Source organism: Triturus cristatus, chromosome 3_1 (genome assembly GCF_964204655.1).
Source record: "Triturus cristatus chromosome 3_1, aTriCri1.1, whole genome shotgun sequence".
NCBI classification, from domain to species: Eukaryota; Metazoa; Chordata; class Amphibia; order Caudata; family Salamandridae; genus Triturus; species Triturus cristatus.
In genome coordinates, this window is record NC_140583.1 from 1,065,154,219 (window position 1) to 1,065,175,374 (window position 21,156).

Below are 21,156 nucleotides of genomic sequence, written 5' to 3' on the forward strand. Positions count from 1 at the left end.
CAAACATGCCTGCTCAGGACCATAAATTGTAAACAAAATATCAGACTGGACAACCCAGTGCAGTAACCATATAAGTAGATTATTATCATATGAAATACCACAAAAAGACCTGCACAGTTACTCAAAGCTGTGCGCATACCAAAAAAACGTGAAGTGCACGATTGTCTCAACCTAATATAAAAACGTATTTTTACTTATACTTTAGTGGTTGTCTATTTACTTACTTTTATACTATCGCGCAAGTTCCTCTGATGTGTCTGGAAAACTTACTACCTTTTGTCCTGAATTTTGTCTTTCTGTCCTGAATTTTGACCCTCTGGCCTGAATTTTTAAACTCGCTGTCCTGAATTTGCACCCATGCCAGTTGGTCACCCAATGTTGAGGCTCCTAATGGATCCACGCGCAAAGGCAAGGTAGGCTCGGGACGGTGGAGTAAATCCTCTTCACTCGCTGCTATTCTGTTCTTCAGCCGTCAGCCCTACTCCCTGAAAGCGACCCCCTTCAGCCCTCGTCGTGTCTCCTTGTACGAGTGTGACGTGTAATTGTGACGTAAGTGAGCCGTGCGGCGCGAGCGGTGTTGCGGCAGTGCTGGAGCCCTGGTGCGGCGGTGCTCACTCCACTTGTTATAGGGCGAACTGACCGTTCTCAGTGCACTGAGTAAGGTGTACTCATTCTCAGTGACGTTTGTCAAGCTGTATTTTTTCTCAGGGCTATAAATGGGATTTCGGGCCTGATGCAAAGTTAGTGACTATGGGAAGACATTCCATGGAAGCTGGCCTTTAACGGTTTGTATCCCCTTAAATGGAGGTTATCTTTGCTGCTGAACGTCGGGGGTAATCTGTGTGCAGGATTAATGGCAAGGAGGATTAAAAGGAGCGCCTGGGATCACTTGTTTCAAAGGGATTGCGCTGTGCGTCGGTCCCCGGGCCTGTTCAGAGACGCCTTCGTGGTGGTGGTAAAGGCCTAGAGACGGCGCTTCGGAAAGCGGAACGGGCTCGCATAAACTTATCCGCATCTTTATGGGCTGAATATCACCCCTGGTGACCTCCGAAGATTCTGACTGGAAAGGAAGGGGCCGTCGTGGGACGCCTTGTGCACCGAGGGTGCCAGCGCCCGCCGGCATCCCAGGAGAGGACGTACTAGGCAGGCCTTGCTATGCAGGGGGCCCTTCTCACGGTGCTCTTCCTGGCCGCAGTCCTGGCTGATGAGGAATACACGGGTGAGTAGAAAAAATTAAAATACTGATATTTGTATAGCGCGAACAATTACCCCAATGGGTGTCAAGACGCTGGGGTAGGGGGGGGGGGGGGCGTCGGGAAGATTAAGCGAGCTATTGCCCAGGGTCACATGGTGCTGGGTTAACCTGCCGTGCGATCGAACCATGAGCCTCGAGTTCTAGTCAGCCACACTGGCCGATGCGCCACACCTCATCCACAAGCCACTTGTCTTCCACAAGCTATAGGGAGGCCGTGGGGGTTGGAGCAAAGGTAATTGGATAAAATCTGAGGATGGGGATTAAGCACCCGAAGTAGGAGGACAACACTCACTGGAGAGAGGGGATAGGGATTGTAAATATATTGTAAACTGACGCAAACCTGTGCACAAAATGACTGAGCTTGGGTGCGGTTTATCGCCTACAAAAGGGTCTGCCACAGTTCCAGTGAGAAAAGGAGAGTATGCTCAGTAAGGTTACGATTCTGTTTATCGCGTTGTAAGCAGTCACTATAAGAACCCCAGGCTTTCAGTCAAATGGCCAATGCCTCTTCATCTCAGTAGGTATTCAGTTTAATGTTCCCTGCGACTGCGTTTTGGCAGGTGCTGCTCCCTTACCCTTGGTACCCATAGGTGTCCAGTGTAATGCCCTTAACTCCTACTTTTTACTCGTAGATGTTAAGTGTATAGCCCATCAGGGACATTTTAAGGATTTCGGGGGTCTCTGGGACAAACATATTTTGGGGACCCCTGTTGGGAACAGCTTTGAATGTATGATTCAATTTCAGCTCTTTCACGCCCTCTTAGGCCGGGTCACTGATAGTGCACAGACACACTCTCCAGTTTCCAAATGTGTTTTCATCTAATATTCAAGGGGAGTGATGTGTGTTTTCAATACTGTAGCACAGCAGCAGCTCACAAATATTCCTGCAAATAATCCGTGACCCTCTCCCATATCTCATATGTGAGCTCCTGTTTTGATCTAAAAGAAACTTTTTGATGGATGTTGCATGAAATATAAACACAACATTTCTGTAATAGACTCTCTCACATCTCCCACTTTAAAAATAAATAAAAGGAAAACAGTATTTAAAACGATCTGTTTCAGAATTCTTCAAGGGCATCAGGGCAAGGCCCTCTGAGAACAGAACTGGCTCTATCAGTGGCCCCCTGAAAGGGTGGGGCCCTGAGCCAGAGCCCACTTTGTCCATGCCTTAAAACATCTGTAAAGCCCATTCATAGATAGAAGGTGTCTTTGGAGGGCATATTTTTAGGTCGAGCCTAGCGGCAGCACGCATGCACTACTCGCTCTGCGAGACAGGCTGTAATGGAGTATGCACTGGAAGCCCCGCCCACTCTCCACCCATATTTGTCATTGGCTTGTGTCATTGTCCTTTGTAAGGGCTGGCTTCTGATTCGTAAATAGGCTTCTTAGTCCCTCCATAGTACCTCCTTGTCTTCATTTGTACCCTCCCGTGGCGACTGGCCCTTTTACTTGGCTTGTTACATGGTCTCCATTTTAAGTTGGTGAGCACTATTTTGTCTATTAACTAATTAATGGGGACAATGGCGGCTGCTTTTTCTTGCATTTGCAGCGCGTCCACACAGGACAATGGCAGCCGCTTTTCACATCGAGCACCATGCCTCTCTCACTTTAAAAGTTAAACAATGGCAACACTCTTTTTGTATTTTATTACTTTCGAGATGAACGCGGCGTCCGTTTCAGGAACACCGCTCTTTTTCTCACCTTTTTTTTTTTTTTTTAAAATAACATTTCTTGCTGAGCGGGTCGCCCTCTTTGGGGACACCATGCTCAGTTAAATTATTATTTTTGTAACTATAATGTTAAGCGTGGCGCCCGCTTCAGGGACAATGCGCTCTGTTTCATTTTCAAAAAAAGAACTTTAATAGTGAACTTTCTTTTTTTTTAAACTTTATTGATGAGCCCTGCGCCTGCTTCATGGACACCGCACACTTCAATTCAATAGGTCTCGCTTTTGCAAAAGTTTGACCTATTGATATTTTAAATGACACAAAGGCATTGCCATGTACAATGCCAATAGCTCAATATCTCCCAATTGCAAGACCTATTGCATTGTAAATGCTTGTTCTGTCTGGTGCCAAGCACACTTGCCCATAACTTCTTATTCCTACAACTGAAATGAAATGAAAATTGCAAATTATTACCTAATACCCAATGCACCAGATTCTTTTTACAAACTGCCATCTGCCAGAAGATGAGCTTTCAAGAGACAAACTGTTATGTGAATCTGATGTCTCCAGTTTATGTACTTTAAGTTGTATTTTGTTCCTTTGTCGCGGGGCCCCTGAAAGGAGTGGGGCCCATAGGCTGGTGCTTATTTGGTAATCCGGAACTGCACATAGAACAATATTTTGGCGGGTATCTGGAGCATAGGGCTGTTTTTTTTGCTCCTAACAGACCACAGGCCAAGATAAACCCTCTGTTAATTTCTTTTCAGAGTACTGGCACCAAAAGCGTAGGCTTGCACGGCGAGGAGGCCATTCTGTGTACACATGCCATTTGGTTCTCCCGAGTAATAACATTTAATAATACAGGACCCACCTTCTTTTAAGCAACACTTGATATATGAATTTTTGTTTTACATCACCCAGCATACAAAATACTTGAACAGTAAAAAAAATGAAAGCGCTGCAATAACATGAAAGCAAGTTAGTTGTCTCTTTCCAGGTGAGTCTATTACAGGACAAAGTGTTGCAGAAGGGGAGAGTTGGTATATACAGTTCACTAGTATGACTCTTTTCTGCCAGGAAATCTTTCTGGAATCTCGAGGTTTCTTACTTGTACTTTAGATTTTCCCGCTCCCTGATCTGACCAGTACTGCACTCCTGTAACCATAGTGACCCATAGGTTTGAGTACAGGGAAATGGACAAACTCCTTGCTGCGGTTGGTCTTCTCCTCATTTCTGCCAAGAGCTCCGGGAGCTTTAGCATTCAGGGAAAACCTGGGATGGAGCGCTCTCTCATCTGTCGTCCTCCTTCATAGACTCCCAGGTTCCATCTAGCGAGAGCCTTGTTCTCAATCTTGGTTGTGTTGAGCAGACCAGCGGCACTGCACCAAAATCATCATTTTGTCCTCCCAGTTTGAGTTCTTCTTCAGGTGTTCATCTTGCCCCTCGGATCCGAAATACATATGTAAGATTCGGAGTCGACTCTCTGGACCACAGTATACTGAGGGTAATAATGAGGTTTGTTTGGAGGGACACATTTGAGTTTTTCTCCTGTGAATCATTTCTCTTAATGAGCAAGTATTTCTGATAGAGACTTCTGGCTGCAGATTTCTTACTTTTGAATATCTCCAGGCATCAGACTGGACCCGGAAGATTTTCGAGCAGCATCCCTGCGCACCATGTCGGTGTCATCAGCACGAGAAGATATGTGTGCGGTACCTATATAGGGGCCACTTTTGTGTGCTGACATCAGTTCATTCCTTTCTGCGCCATCCAGCGCTGATCTGGCTTAAGCTACCCCTCGGTCCCTTTTTGACTTGCCTTTTTCGACTTTTGGTTTGCTCTTTTTCTGAGATTTCATCTGCTGGGTGAGGATGTCACCCAAGAAACCGGCTGGTTTCAAATGATGTGGGGCTCGTCACAGGCAAATGTTAGTGACAGACCCCCACTTGGTGTGTTTGTGGTGCCTGGAGCCGGAACACGTCTCCTTGGCATGTGAGGACTGCCGCTCCATGCACCCGAAGGCACAGAGGGAGTTATCTTTCAAGCTCCTTGCAGCCTGACGTGGTTCCACTCCACAATGCTTGAGATCCTGTTCACATGGGAGGTCCCGGGACCATTCACAGAGCTCCTTCAGACATTCCTTGTCACACTCTTAAGTCATTGGGGAAGTTCCACAAGCACAAGAAATCCAAACACTCTTTGACCTCCAAGCATACGTTGAAGTCATCCGACGAGACGAGGGAGCATCGGTACTCCGGGGCCTGAATCTGGGTCTGCTCCCCACTAGCCAGGTTTTCCCAGAGCAACCTCCACAAGGCTGTAGGAATTTTATGAGGCTGTGCATCTTATTTATTAGGTTGCCCAGAACTTATGGAGCACCTTTAGGCCCCTTGGGCATGTAAGGGGCCCCTACTGGGACCACACTGGGGGTTTGCTGTCTTCACCATTCAGACCCCAAAGATCCTTCGCTATATCCAGAGCGGAGCCGCTTGACACCTTCGGCGCCTGCTCTAGTGCCGACGCCCCCTGCGCCACTGACTCCCCTAGGCAACGCCATCCCCAACATCATTCCCAACATGGACCCGGATGGGCATTGTCTAGCATCGACCAAGGACATCCTTCTCAGAGTAGAGCCAGTCCCTTATTTAATGAATATGCCTGGTGAAGGAGACATTTGAGATGTTTAAGGACTCTTATGGAGAAGATCCAGTTGAGTAGGACAACTGGTATGAGCAACTGGTTAAGGCTAGTGGGTTAGACGCCTCACCTGACACTGGTCTGGTTTCCCTTCCTACTGTGGCTACGGAGGAGGGAGTCTCTTTTGCTATGGTGGTGCTTAGGGCAGCTGAGGTCCGGAACTTAACCTCCCTTCAGTGTCAGTAAAAACTAACATCTTGAAAGAGGTGCTTCAGCCGGGAGTTACTGCATGAGAACCCCTACTCCCATTCATTGAAGCCCTTACGGATGTCCTACTTGGGGCCGCGTCCAAGCACTGCATAGGGCTCCTGTGAATAGGATGATTGCCCACCATCGCCTCGCTCCTATGGATCCCAGTTTTCTTACTCAGCACCCCACCCCAGAGAGCATGGTGGTCCAAGCCTTCTCATCCCGCTTTCACCATGGCGTGTTCTCAACCACCCAAAAGGATAAGGAATCCAAGAGGCTGGACACCTTCTGTGAGAGAATGTTTCTCTTCCACTAGCCTGACACTGCGGTCAGTAAACACTGCTTCCCTATTGGGCTGTTATTCCCATACACTATGGTATTCTGTTGTGCAAGTGCTGCCTATGGTCCCGAAGGCGGCCCAGGCCAAACTCTCTCAGGCTGGTGCAGGCAAGAAAGATACAGCAAAGTTCTCCATCAGATCTGGACTTGGCATGACTGGCTCACTAGGTAGAGCGATTTCATCATCCGTGGCCTTACGGCACCACGCCTGGCTGAGAAAATCTGGTTGTTTGGGGGATATCCAGGTTTTCCCTCATGGACATGCCCTTTTATGGTTCTCGCCTCTTTGGAGACAAGTCGGATTCAGCGCTTAAAGGACAGCAAGGCTACTGCTAGATCCTTGGGCTTGTCAATGACCCCTTGTCAACCCCAACCCCAACCTGCCTTTTGCCCCATTCGTTGCTTCGGAAGGGGTCTCCAACCACTCCCATATCCTCCCAGCCACCATGACGAGCAGGCTTCCCGGCCTTTTCGTGGCCGAGGGCGTTGGTCCCAGAGATCACATGGGACATGTGGCCAGGGGTCAGGTCAGTCCACTAACTCCCCGCCAGCTGCTGCCTCCAAGCCTCTTTAGTCTGCCCCTGACCATCGTGGGCACCCAGTGGGAGGCAGGATATGCCATCATTTTCCCCCACTGGTGGTCCATATCGTCAGACTATTAGATCCTACATATAGTCCAAATTAGCTATTCTCTCTCCTTTGATACCCATCCAACCACTTGCGATTGGTTGACGGAGGACCACCTCTCACTGCTCTTTCAAGAAGCGACTTATTCTCCCAAGCAGCAAGTACAGGATATTTAGGCTATGATTCCAATGTTTCAGCCTCTGGCCTACATTTTTTGAGACTGACTCTGAGGCTGTTGGGCCTCATGGCCTCCTGCATCCTGCTGGTGACACATCCCAATGGCATATGCGGGCTCTGCAGTGGTACCTGAAAGCCTAGTGGGCACAGCATCAGAGAAATCTCTCCGACATGGTCCAGATCTTGTAGGGAACTGCAAAAGACATGCAGTGGTGGTTAACGAACCACAATAGGATCTGTGGCAGACCTCTCTCCCTTCAGAAAAAAGAGTTGACTGTTGTGACCAATGCATCATTTATGGACTGGGTTGGCCATCTGGGAGAGATAGAGATCAGCGGACTCTGGTCTTTGGTGAAGTCCGAGCTTCACATATACCTGTTGAATCTTCGGGCGATTAGCTTGGCATTAAAGGACTTTCTTCCTTTGAAGGGAAAGCTGGTGCAGTGATTTACGGACAACACCTCCTCTCTATGTGGTACTGCAACAAACAGGGCGGGGTGGGGTTGTGGACGCTTTGTCAAGAGGCTCTGTGCCTCCGAACATTGCTGGAACGTCAGGGCATTTGCCTGGTGGTGCAGCATCTGGCAGACTCTATGAACGCCAGAGCAGACAAACTCACCCGAAGAAGTCTAGCAGATCCCGGAGGTGGGGCAAGGTCTCTTTCAGCACTGGAGAGATCCTTGGTTAGATCTCCTTTCTACTGCAGAGGACGTGCAATGAAAGCAGTTCTTCTCGCTGGAGTTTCCAAGGCGACTCTCGCTTGGAGATGCTTTTCGTCTCGAGTGGAGCTCTGGCCTCCAGTGCACCTTTCCGCCAATACCACTCCTGCCAGAGATCTCAAGAAGACTAGGAACGACCGGTTCCAAGTCCATTCTTGTGGCCCCCTCTCTGCCCCTTCATCAAAATTTCTCCTGTTTACATTGTCTTTAGCACAGCAGGGCTCTGCTTTTGGCACAGTTAAGGGTTACCCTTCTGTCATCTCGGCATTCTTGCGGTTACTGGACCAGCCTTCTCTTCTTAAGTCACCTGTTGTGGCTAGGCTCCTTTAAGGCCTCCAACATATGTTTCCCCCTACACCCTTCATCATGCCTAAGTGGGACCTCAACCTGGTCCTCACCTTTCTCATGTGTGCACTATTCGAGCCTCTGCACAATTGCTGTCTTAGGCTATTGACCATCAAAACTGTCTTTTTAGTGGCCTTAAATGTCGGCCAGGAAGGCCAGCGAGCTGTAAGCGCTCTCTGCCCAAAATCTTTATCCACCTTTACGTAGACAATCTGGATCTCTGGACGCATGCCTCTTTCCTTCCAACAGTCCTGACTCCATTCCATGTAGGCCAGAACATCACTGTGCCTTTTTTCATTGCTCCACTTCATCCCTTCAAAGAAGAGGAGAGACTCCACTGCCTGGACCCCCAAAAAAGCGTTTTTGTACTACCTTGATTGCATAAGAGAGTTCCAGGTGAGTGTTCAACTCTTCAGAGTTTATGTGTGAGCAATAAACGGGAAAGCTGTACAAAAGAGAACTGTCTCCCAATGGGTTCTCCTGTGCATTAATATCCGCTACACATTGGCTAAGAAAAAGCCCCCTGAGGGGTTGCGGACTCACTCTACCAGAGCAAAACCTGCGACCACTGAATTAGCGTGTGGCATCCCTCTCCTGGACATCTGTCATGCAGCTACGTGGGCATCACTGCACACGTTCACAAAACATTACTGTCTGGATAGTCAGGTCCTTCGGGACGGGCACTTCGCCTGTTTGGTCGTGCTGGATTTTTGAGTTTAGTCTGGTTCGCAGACCCACCTCCGGGGAAGTATTGCTTGGGTATCTATTTCGAGGTAAGGAATCTGCGGCTAGAAGCCTCTATCAGATCAGCAAGTTACCTAACTTTGGTAACCTTTGGTGATTGCTTACCTGGAAGTGACTCTATCTAGCCGCAGATTTCTTATTGACCATCCCATCCTCCTCACTCTGAACAGGTTCAGGTTTAAGGGAAACCCTTTTCATGGCCTTAATCTTTTTCCACACCAGTGGCCAGTTCTTATCATGGCGCCACACTATTGGCGTGCAAAGTCACAAAAGTAACTGACGTCAGCTCGCTGAGGTGTCGCCTGTATAGGTCCTGCGCACGTCACTTCCGGCACTGGCAATGATATTGAGCTGAACGACGCCACCTACCGGCACACAGGGGTTGTGCATGAAAATCTTCTGATTCCAGTTTGACACATGAGGATATTCAAAGGTAAGGAATCTGCGGCTAGATAGGGGCTCTACCAGATAAGGCAATACCGAAAGTAAGTACTTGTTCATCTGGTTCTTTCCCTGCGGATGATAGTCTTAGGTTGGACGTGTGTATTTGTTTTTTTACTCCTGTGGGTGTTTGCTTTTCGATAGGACAGCGTATATGCATCTTTCTTTGGATCGCGATCTTCTTTGACAAATAGACGCTTGTCTTTAAAGATAAAAAAGTGCAATTGATTTCCCCCTCCCCATTCCCCCAACATATGTTTTTTTAGGATTGGGGAATATATTAACATCGTTCTCATGTGGGTATTTGCTTTTCACACTGTGTGTGGTTTCAAAGTGCTATATTAGTTCAGATGTGGCAGAATAGTTCCATTGATTGGTGTTGAAGGAAATTGGTGATCAACAGAATATAGACTGTCTACATCTAGTAATGTAACATATACAAAATAATGAAGAAGTGTCTATAGATCATCCTTATTTTCCTTACCTGATGGGCTCCAGGATTCTCTGACACCTACTGGGCTGGGACAACCCCCATCTGTTTGGGCCAGTGCAGAGGACGTGATCGTGAGCTGCAGAGGGACCGGTGTGGGGACGGAAGCTGCTGCCTATTTGGGCATAAGGTTTTTTGCAGAGGTACAGTATGGTCCTTGCCACAGTCAGACATACCCCCATAATAGGCATTAGCACATTCATAAACACCTAACAATCTGGGCCTGTTGGATACTTAAGATATCCCACTACTAATGCTTTGGAGTGCTTAGTTAATATGTTGTCTCCCCTGCGTCTCCCTCATGCACTTCTTTCCTTCAGTCTCATTTTTCTCTGAAACCTCGTCCTTGTGCAACTTTGTCCATCCTTCAACAGCTGTTTTGGTTTTTTCCTCTTTTTTTAATCCCAAGAATGTTTTGTACCACGCTGCCATTTTCTCTTGTCACTGCTCAATAGCTTGTCTTGTTAGGTTTCATCTAGATAGCACATGCAGTGACTCTTCAAGACTTTTGTTTACATACAGTGGGCCTATAGTCCACCCATAGCTTACCATTTGTTAGCTTCAGTGCCGTTCTCATTTGCTTCGCTCGTGTTTCTCTCAGCATGCGAGCGTCATGTCCTCCTCTTGTGTTTGGCTCTTTCCTGGAGCATGGACCAAGTACTTGTGTCCTTCCACTGCTCCTGTTTTTGGAGCTACTTTTTTTTATTTGTGTTAAGCACTCGACATGAGTGCTTGCATTTTCAGTCTGTCTCTCATATCCTCATCCATGTTGCTTCTTTCCCCCCGCCCCTTCCATATTGCTTTTTTCCCCTCCCACTGCCCCCTTCCATGTTGCTTCTTTGCCCTCCCACCCCTACCCTGTACTCTATGCCATTGCCATCTACTCTATGCCACTGTACTCTACACCACTGCATTCTACTTTGCACCACTCTAGTCTATGCCACTGCACTATACTCCCCTCTGCACCTTTATACACCACTGCACTCTATGCCACTGTACTCTGCAACACACTTTGTCACTGCCCTCTACCCCTTTGTACTCTACACTACTCTATTCTGCCCCACTGTACTCTATGCCACTGCACTCAATGTCAATCCCCTTTTCTCCACTCTGTGCCACTCTGCTGTATGCCATTCCACGCCACTGCATGCTGTTCCATGCCCCTCCACTCTATGGCATTCCGCTTTACTGTACGCCACTCGGCTCCACACAGTGCCACTCTATGCCACTCCCCTCTATGGCACTCCACACCAATTCTATGTCATTCCACTCCACTCTACCCCTTTGTACTCTACACTACTCTATTCTGCACCCTGTATCCTATGCCACTGCACTCAAGGTCAATCCCCCTTTCTCCACTCTGTGACACTCCGCTCTATTAATCGTAATACAAAGAGAGTGGGGGACCGGGAGCGTAGTTTGGAAAAGAAGAGGAGGTCCAGTACCCGTGCTCCCTCAGAATACAGTGTATATACTAGGAGGGTAGCTGTTCCTCAGAGAATAGAGAGTGTACCAAAAAGTTGGTGTGTGGGCTTATCGGGCGGTTGGGTCAAAGTGAGTGTGGGGTATTCCTCCTTCAGAATATAGTGCCCTCACACACCCTTTCGAGTGTCATGCTTCATCATTGGGCGTTGCTCCTCGTGGGGGTGGCGCTGCAGTCCCGCACGGGCCCCGCAAGAGGGCTCTTTATCGAAGATCTTTTATGGAGACACCGCAGTTGTGCATGGGGGTGTGTGGGCCTATAAAAAGGGAAGGTGAATTGGTGGGTTAAAATTGCTATATGGAACCCAGAACCATAGTTTTTATTCACGGGTCCCGTATTGCAAAAATTAAAATTAATCCTGGAGCTCTTCTTTGGAAAAAAGGTAGAGGGCAGATGTATGACTTACCGCTGCTCTCAGGATGAGTGTAGTGGTGAGTGAAAGTCCTACAGAAATAGGGTCAACATGTTTCGCGCTTTGCTGTTGGTCCATAGGGGATCCATTAGCGCTTCGTCAGGACCGGTAATAAGGTGGGAAAAAAATTGAAACAGGTTCCAGGGAAGCAAAGAACTGTGAACCTGTGGTACCTTAATATTAAGGGGGTTAAGCGCCCAAGCACTGATAGGAACTCTTTCTTTAGGAACCTATGCCCAACCTGGTGAAATAAAAAACAACTATGGAGAGAAAAGAGACAAAACAAAACACATAATAAAATTCACTTAAAGATAATTTCTTTGCCTTTAAATCGCAACTCTTTCACTGTATTCTGAGGGAGCATGGGTACTGGACCTCCTCTTCTTTTCCAAACTACGCTCCCGGTCCCCCACTCTCTTTGTATTACTATTAATAGGACGGCAGTTAGCCGTAGGACAATTCTTTCTGTATCTTCCCCTCTCTTAACTTTGTTATACACAGCAGCACTCTCCAATTCTACAGTACTTTGAGAGTCATTAGTAATACCTGTCACCACTATCTAGAATGGACACCGCGGGTCTAAGTTTCGATGATGACAGTAGCAGAGATTCTCCGTGCACCATCACTCCTGGCAGATGATGGCAGTACAGCAAGAGGTAGTAGAGCAGACGACTGGAAAACTTTACAATCACTAAGAAAACTACAGATTAAGACAGCCCTACATGGCTTAATAATGACGGAGTACCTCATGGCCAATATAGCACCAAATGGCCTTCTAGTTACCCTCCCTCCTAGAATCTTCTTAGAAGACCTGACCTTTCGCACAGAATGGTCACAAATTGCATGGAAATCCACACGAGAGTGGCTCGTGTTAATCATTAACACGGCCAAACGTCTCTCAGACGAACTTCCCATACAGATCACGATAGCTGAGAACGGTCTAAAACCAGGGATCTCTATCACCTCTTTCAAGTCCAGGCTAGCAGAATTTAACGATGAAATGAACGAGCATAAAGATTTTCTTACTAAACAGAAGATCACAAAATTACAGAAGGACATGAAACATTTCAACAAAGAAAAGGTGTACCCCTACACCAAAGAAGATTATGTATTCCAGAACTATGACACCTCCTCTGATGAAGGGAGCAGCAATCGATCGAGTAGAACAGGATCCTTTGGCAGCGACTCGAGCCATGAAGGGCAACAGTACACACCACACGCAAGAGGGACGCAACAACAAACACGTCCTCCATTATTTCAGAACCTTCCACCTCAAGCCTTTTCTCATCAATCCTTTCAACCACCAGTCTACCCAGGGCAATGGATGGGACCTCCACCGATGTGGCACATACCCCCGACTCATCATCTTCAACCGACACATTTCCACCAATTCCCGAACCCCCCTTTTCACAACAGAGGGAGGGGCAAAGGAAGAGGCAGAAGAAGAGGAGGTTACAAGACGGTGCAATGGCAAGACCAAGAACCAATGACACTACGGAGCCAGACGAGGGGTCAGAGACCCTAGTGGTCAATCTATCATCAAGACAACTTACAAATGGAGAGAAAAAACTTTTGGAGAAAGGTTTTGATTTGTCCCAACACTGAAGGAAGATCCTTTCAGGTTACATCAAGAACTACATCAATTTTTTCGGAAAGTCAGACTTAAAGCCTTTTTTCAAGGCAAACCTGACACTCCACCGACAGAGACTGGTCTAAAAAACCAATCCAAGTTCACCCCCACAGCGGCCATGTCACCACATGAGATCCTCACATACGAACAAGCCGTCCTCAAAGACGTGGGAGCCATGAACCAGAAGCGACCATTCAATAATTTTTCCAAAGAAGAAAGAACTATCCTTCATACCATTACGGAAGACACTGACATCATAATTAAACCAGCAGACAAAGGCGGTGCCATTGTCTTTCAGAATCTGGATACCTATGACACAGAATGCACCCTCCAATTGGCAAACACTGCATACTACAAACCTATTTCAGAGGATCCTACCAAACGCCTGATCACTCGTATAAAGAGTATGATCAGCGAAGCATCTGCAGAAGGTTGGATCTCACACCAAGAAGCAAACTTCCTTACCAATGAAGACCCACGGACACCTTATTTCAACACACTACCCAAAATTCATAAAGGGATCAATCCCCCACCGGGTCGCCCGATTGTTTCCGGCATTGAATAAAAACTATGGTTCTGGGTTCCATATAGCAATTTTAACCCACCAATTCACCTTCCCTTTTTATAGGCCCACACACCCCCATGCACAACTGCGGCGTCTCCATAAAAGAACTCCGAAAAAGAACCCTCTTGGGGGGCCCGTGAGGGACTGCAGTGCCACCCCCAAGAGGAGCAATGCCCGATGATGAAGCATGACACTCGAAAGGGTGTGTGAGGGCACTATATTCTGAAGGAGGAATTCCCCCACACTCACTTTGACCCAACCGCGCGATAAGCCCACACACCATCTTTTTGGTACACTCTCTATTCTCTGAGGAGCAGCTACCCTCCTAGTATATACACTCCGCTCTATGCCATTTCTCACCACTCCATGCCATTCCATGGCGCTCCACTCTATGGCATTCAACTCTACTGAACGCCACTCTGCTCCACACAGTGCCACTCCACTCTACGGCACTCCACACCACTCTATGTCATGCCACTCCACTCTACTCCACCCTGCTATACAACATGGCTAAAATACCTTGGAAAAGCCAATTGCTCTTGTGTAGGTGAAACCTTTTGGTTTTGCCAGTGCTGGTTTAGCAATGCTGCTCGCCCTTTGCCGGGAGAGTGCCATACTCTTCTTGTGATCACCTTTAATGGGTCCGCTATGGAAAACCCGTCTTCTGTGGCCTGCTGGCTGTTTCCTTGCTTGTTCCCTGAGGCAGGAAGAACTGGCCCATATAAGCCTTCTAGTTACTTGTTGCCCTCAATCCTGCTCCCCATGCATGAAGGCTGTATCCCACTTTGTAGAGATGTCCTATAGACCACCAAAAGTGAGGAAAACTAGGAATTGTGTAACTAGGCTGGGATGTTTATGCTTCTGTTTTCTTTTTGTAATCCACAGTGAATTGTGGCGAGCCGGAGTCTGACTTTAACTCAGTTGTACATGGCAGTGACTGGTGGGTTGGCTCTGTGGTGAGGTATGAGTGCCGACCAGGCTTCCTGTTGCAGGGGGATGCTGTCAGTACCTGTCTGGCTGATGGAAACTGGTCTCCCAAACCCTCCTGTCTGAGTGAGTATTGGCCCCACTCACTTTTGCGCATTGTGTTTAGCTGTTAGTGTATTCATTGACCACCTCTCCTTAAAACTAGACAATTCCCAAATGAGGTTAAGCACTTCATGAACTGCCAACATAACATTACGCAAGCTCCTACAAATATATGACGGTATTCCGCAAGCTGGAATCGCACTGTGCCTTCATAGCGCCATCCTTAGAATGAACACGTCTTCAGTATGCATTCGTTAAGCACGCAAGTCGTTATAATGACGTGCCTTAGATTTTGGAATAGGGTAATTTACTATTCTAACTCTGGTCTGCGCAACAGTAGGGAAGGCGTTGGACTTTAAATCCAACACCATTCCACCAATGCGCCCCCCTAAAGCAAGTCGTTATAACGACTTGCGTACTAAATATGCGTTTGTTCTATTGCCGGCGCTGTGAAGGCACAGCGGGATTCCGGCTTCGTTCTAATGGACGTTTCCCAGATCCAGCACCTTCTGGATCCTTCATTTCTGTGGTTTGACATCTATATCATTCGTGCATCTCCTTCAATCTGCTGTCAGTTTTCTAGTCTTAGTTGGAGTGGTATTTAAAGGGGTGGAGTAACATCAACTCTGCTGTCTTCTGTGGTGTGCATGCAAGTTTTTGTTCAAACCTTAGAACTTTTAGAAAAATTCAAGAAGGCGATCTGTACCGGAGTTCCAGGTCAAGATTGGTAGGCCATGCTATCACCCCTTCACCTTGCCCATGGAGAATGAATTGGCTGATGAGAAAAAAACATTCTCCTGGCTGATGTTTAGAGGTGGGGAAAGGTTGAGCTATTTCTCCAAGAGCCCGCCATAAGAGAACAGGTAGTGTTGGTTTCTCAAGTCGCCTACCCTGCTGTCCTGACACATAAGTGTTGTAGTGTATGCCATACACGGATACAACTTTACTAGGTATGAGGATTTATTGAAGCTGAGGTCCAACCCCACCGCAGTCCTGCCAGGCACAGCTGGACTCTCAACTGCCAGATCCGCACATAGAACTCTATTACATCATCATAGAACATATGTACATCATAATGCGTTACAGCCCCATCCTAGCTGGGACCTGCCTAAGTGCATTACAGCAACACGGTTATGTAAACTGGGCTGGTGAGGGGAAAAGTAGCTTTCTGTGTGTAATGGCGCTGTGTAAAGTGGCAGTGTAAGTGTTCTGTTGTCTAAAACGTCCAGCTTTATAGTATACTTACTTTGTAGTTTCATAGAGTGCAAAGACAGCAAATAAAAGAGCAAGACTTGAATATGGTTCATTATTGCCTTGCCTGTAGCCCACTCCAAGCCTCCTAGATTTGACAGAGCCACAGGGTTTCATTTTAAGATATTCAGACAGGTACCTTTGGTCTGTGTATTTCTCGGAAGGGTGCGCAGGATTCTTATTAGGATATTCCGTAATACAATGTCTCGTAAACCCTGTTAATGAAGAGTCTCTACCTGTTTTGTCCACCGCAGGAATCTGTCTAAATGGGCGGCTGGAAATGAATGAGCGTGATTTTGGAGTGGGCTGCACCTCTAACTGCACCAACAAGTCCTATGTTGGGGATCCCCTTGGTGAGGGATGTCTGAGGATTGACAGATGTGTGACTGCTGAGTCAGACTGGACAAGATGGTTTGTGCAGTGCAAGGTCTGCAAATGTGACTGCTACGCCCCCTGTGGTAAGTACTCCTGGGATACATTTGTGGTGACTGATGCTTCTGCTGTGAATACAACTCTGAAACTCACTCTAGCCAGGCATGCTGTTATGTAGGTCTTTTGCAATTCCTGCATCAAAATCTGGGTATATAGTATTATGATGTAACACTGGGAAACAAGATGTTTCTAAGTCTTATGGCGTCACCACTACAGGAAGTGCTTGTATCCTCTGTGTGCCTCCCCCATCCCTGGGTCTTTGGAGACCCAAGTGTTGTGGCGGAATTGCACAGACTCAAGGGAGGGTGCAGAACACAGGTGGTGTGCTGTCTGCACCAATCACCACATTGCATGGTCCTGCGCTAACAGGTAAAATATGTAGCACTGACTGAGCTGCTATCAGCGTGCCGCCAGCTCTCCGAGGATGATTGGGTTAGTGGCAGGAAGTAGATCACTCATAATGTGACAACTTAATTTTAATATGTATATCAGACTCATTTGAGTCCGCAGGAACCACAATTTCTGGACAAGTAAAACTCACCCCATCTTTTGTGGCATGCTTCATCATGGATAACCTTACACCAGCCTTTTAAGAAGATGCTGCCAGGGCGACTCAACCTCCAGGAGAGGTAGTTCTCAATATATGATTACTGGATAGCATCGGTGATCCAGAATAAAAAAAATATCTTGTGTAATGTCTTCATGGTTACAACGAAGGGGCAGAAGTAGGATAAACAGCAGGCACTATCTCTCGATGAATGTGTGATTACAGATGCCTTCCTCTTAGTGACCATGACATTGTGGCCTTTTATAGGATTACGTGATTTATGTTCTTTCAACCAACCGACCAATGAATGCTACCCCCCTTTAGGCCCCCGTATGCCTGAATTATATGTGCTATCTATTTACTTATCAATCACTGCTTTCAAGAAGGGCTTTGACCCATACGATACGGGTATTATAAATGATTGAATCATGAGGATGTAAGATGAGGATGTATGAGGAATAGCACTCATTATCATTCCACTTTTTATTTTGAATCTAGAGTACCTGTTTAGTAAATATATTCTGAGTTTACCCCTGAGGCAACGTATTATTCTGGATCCCTGAACCTATCAAGTAACCAGTTATTAAGAACTCCCTTCTCTTGGAGGTCTAGTCTCTTCTGGCAGTATCTACTTACCAAGGCAGGGTGAGGTTACTCTTGAAGATTTTTAATTGATCACAAGACATTTAGGTCCTCATTATGATGCGGTTCGGACCGCAACCAACAGGTTGTCCATTGAGTCTGAACCGCATCTACTGCTGCAGTCTGACCGACGCATTAGGATGCGTGCGGTCAGAGGCAGCAGCCGGAGGGACCGACGGATGCCTTCCGACGGGCCCCTGGGGCCTTCGGTCAGTCGAAAGCTCCTCGTAATCCCTTAAGGACGGCGTTTCTGATGTCGAGATTATGATGTCGGTTTCAGACAGCCGTTCCATGTTGACCTTTCCAACATGGAAAGGCTGTTGGAAATTTACATTGGGGGCACATAGCAGGGCCCCCTTCCCACCCCTGGCCCTCTGCATCTAGGCCTTGGGGGCACCCATGATGCCCCCCACTAAAAAACCCTGCACCGTGTTGCACATGGTGCAGGGATTTTCACAAACTCCCATTTCTCAATGGGAGCTTGTGCTGCGGGCAGTTTCTGTAGAGAAATGGGAGTTTGTGACCGCACCATGTGCTGTCACATCGTAATCGGGTGTTTGCAACCGCCGACCCATGGTCAGGTGGTTCCTTCACTGAAACGGTGTCGGTTGAGGCAGCTTCGACCGACATCATAATCAGGGCCTTAGAATCCTCAAAAAAGCATAACGTTTCCATAATATAAAATATTTGAACAACTCATCCATGTCCTTAGACTGTTTTTACATGATGGTTTCAGTAAGAAAAATGTCCCCAATGCATCTCTGGCCCATCAGGTCAATTGTCAGAGACTATTGTTTAGAGAAACCGCAGTGTGGGCTTAAATGGCTGCACCGGTATATTAGTTTGCATGAGTGTTTAAATTGTAATGCTCCACTTTTCGTAACTTCACTGCATAGATGTCACACTATACAAGAAGAAAACTTCTCTTAGAATAAAGAAATTATGAAAAGGTGATAAATGTACTATATTTGATTATATGCTCCTTTTCATTATATCTCAATCGTCAGAAAGAAGATACTTATATTTGAAAGTCTCCTAGTGTCCATCAGTATTAGAAGCTGAATGTCACATAGCGTGTTGTAATAGAGGATTACGTTGATCATATACATGGTCTGTGTTCCTCTTGCTAATTTGAAATATGCTCCCAGGTCGCGCCACATCTTATCATCTCTTTCTTATGTCTAGTTTCTGTGGGATAAAGCACAACTGCAGTGAACCGCCATGACGTGCGTGGGAAGAATCGCAGACACACTGCTCCCACGTGATGCCCCATGGAGTGCCTGTATAGGATGAAGGGACCTGCAAGGTAACATCTCCTCTCTGCAACGCAAAAACAACCCGGCAAGATGACAGAGATGACTTCTGCTTAGTTTGTATCTGGGGCCCCTCAATGGATCACACTGATGCAAAGGAACAGATATCCTGTGTTCAGATGGAAAATGGTTGCCGGGAATGTGTGGAGCCTCTTCAATAGTCAATGCTTTAGTGGCTCACAATGTCCTCATTGTTGATCAACTTCAGAAGAGCCAATTGCCCAAGACCCTATGTCACTGAACATGGCCCAGCCAGCCTGCTCCACTTCTCCTTTTTGTGGGTCCTAGAGCTATCCTCAGCAAGATTAATGTGGTGCTGGTATTGGATCTCCATCTGCAGAAGTCTGCAAGCACAGGTTGGAGATACTGGAGCTTGGTGATCGAGAGCAGGATGCTCTTTTAGGCCCTTTGAACCCGTGAACAGGGGTACTGCAGCAGCCCTAGGCATGGAGGCAGATCAGAAAGTAATGGAAAACCACAAGGCCTTAGAATCAGTTTTCTTTTCACACAGCATTAGCTTTTTATTCATCCTCAGTGCAAGGTCAATGGCAATTGAGAACAGTCCATGGAGCAACTTTTAACAAACCACTGCACATTCGCTCGTTCTGTATGTTTTAGTTTACTTTATATGGCTTCGAAGCAATGGCATTTGCTAACAAACTTTTGTTATTCTTATGATTGAATCCTATGTGAGATGAAAGAATGAGGCACATTAAGAACACCAGTGTAAAAATAGATCCCTATATTTAAAATATTAAAAAGGACCTATTTGAACCTTTCAATCGTGGAATATGGTGGCAGGCAAGTGTCGTAGTATGGTGAGAAAACAAACCGATAACCATGTATTAAAACATTTGCATGCACCCGTAGCTAAAACCACTCTTACGTATTAATTAGTCTATTTTAAATATCTCACTTTTGAGTACAAATTGACACGTATTACTTTTTTTTAAAGAATATTGCATCACTATGCATTCTTGAACCACAATTTCACAAAAAATGTCTGCAATCTCCTCCACCTCCTTCCCTCCCACAAACACTCACTCCCCACTTCAAGTATTTGAATCATTTGCTGCATCGCTCCTTAGAGTAACACCAGATTTTTTTTTAGAACCCCCTAAAATTTCAGTGAGCTGATATACCTGCCCATCACTTCCAGTCAGGAAACTGTGTCACCACTCCTGCCTGTGAATGTTGATTTTCACAGTGCTACATACCCCCTTAGAAGATGCTTTTTATTCATTATTTTGCAGGAAAAGGGTGACCTAGTAACTCAAAAAACTAAATTATTTGAAGGCAATTGGGGTGCACAGCCCGGCTTGCGAACAGCCTACGTCTTGATGCGTTAAAGTGTCTCTTGGGACTGTTTAACAACTACCCCACATGTATGTCTAGTGTTAAGTGCCCTTTGCCTATATATAATGTGGTTGAGTTTTGTAACATGAACTTTACTTAATAAACAAGCGTCCAATGTCACTACTTATAAAGTGTTCATGAATAGTTTGCTCAAGTACAGATGAGAGAGAGAAGATGAAACTGGAGAAGATTTAGAGAAACAAATATGATTGTCTGCGATATCAAACTGCAAGATAACTTTTCCATCGATGCACCCCATCCCAATAAAAGGGCACCGGGTGGGAGGTATGGGGGTCTACATGAAATATTTATTTTGTCCCTATTCTATTGAGGCAGTTGGCTTAGAATACCTCCAAAATAAATGCCAAAGAGACATCTGCGATATCTCTAATCCAAGGTTAGTGGTTATTCCAGTGGCTATTGGTTATTCTTGATTTTTGGGATTCGTTTTTTTTTTATTGAATAAATAATCAGGACCTGGCAGTGCTGCAATCAACTAACATTTACCATACATTTGCATTGTGATTTTCTTTACATCTATATATCTTGTTGTATATCGTACAAATCATTTCATTATGTCCAGTCTTGAGAACATTGCAATTCGAAACAGTATATATTTTTCCCCTTTGTTCCTCTACCCTTGTTCTTAATCGATGACTCATAAGTCCTCTATATTGAGTCCAGGATTAGTTTTGTGCTCTCAGGAAACTTTTCCATGCATTTCCGCCAGTTTCTTTGTGGAAGATTGAGTTAATGGTATTTAGGTGTGATCATCAGTGAGAATTCATGGAAATGAAATGCGC

The 21,156-nt window shown here is 46.3% G+C and overlaps 1 protein-coding gene across 1 annotated transcript; it reads left to right on the forward strand.

Moving 5' to 3' along the window:
• The first annotated feature begins 910 nt into the window (after positions 1-910).
• Positions 911-20,573, forward strand: LOC146861538 (seizure 6-like protein 2). The gene is made up of 5 exons (XM_085646451.1): positions 911-1,219; positions 9,702-9,836; positions 14,669-14,836; positions 16,318-16,521; positions 18,870-20,573. Exons 1-5 carry the CDS (start codon positions 1,156-1,158, stop codon positions 18,881-18,883), a joined length of 585 nt encoding a protein of 194 aa, XP_085502577.1. The 5' UTR covers positions 911-1,155; the 3' UTR covers positions 18,884-20,573.
• The last annotated feature ends 583 nt before the right edge of the window (positions 20,574-21,156 follow it).

Excerpts from the sequence above, each read along its gene's own strand:
- LOC146861538 (XM_085646451.1), top strand. The coding sequence starts at position 1,156 with ATGCAGGGGGCCCTTCTCACGGTGCTCTTCCTGGCCGCAGTCCTGGCT. Across the intron at positions 9,837-14,668 it reads GCATAAGGTTTTTTGCAGAG|TGAATTGTGGCGAGCCGGAG; the intron begins GTACAGTATGGT and ends TGTAATCCACAG. Across the intron at positions 14,837-16,317 it reads TCCCAAACCCTCCTGTCTGA|GAATCTGTCTAAATGGGCGG; the intron begins GTGAGTATTGGC and ends TGTCCACCGCAG.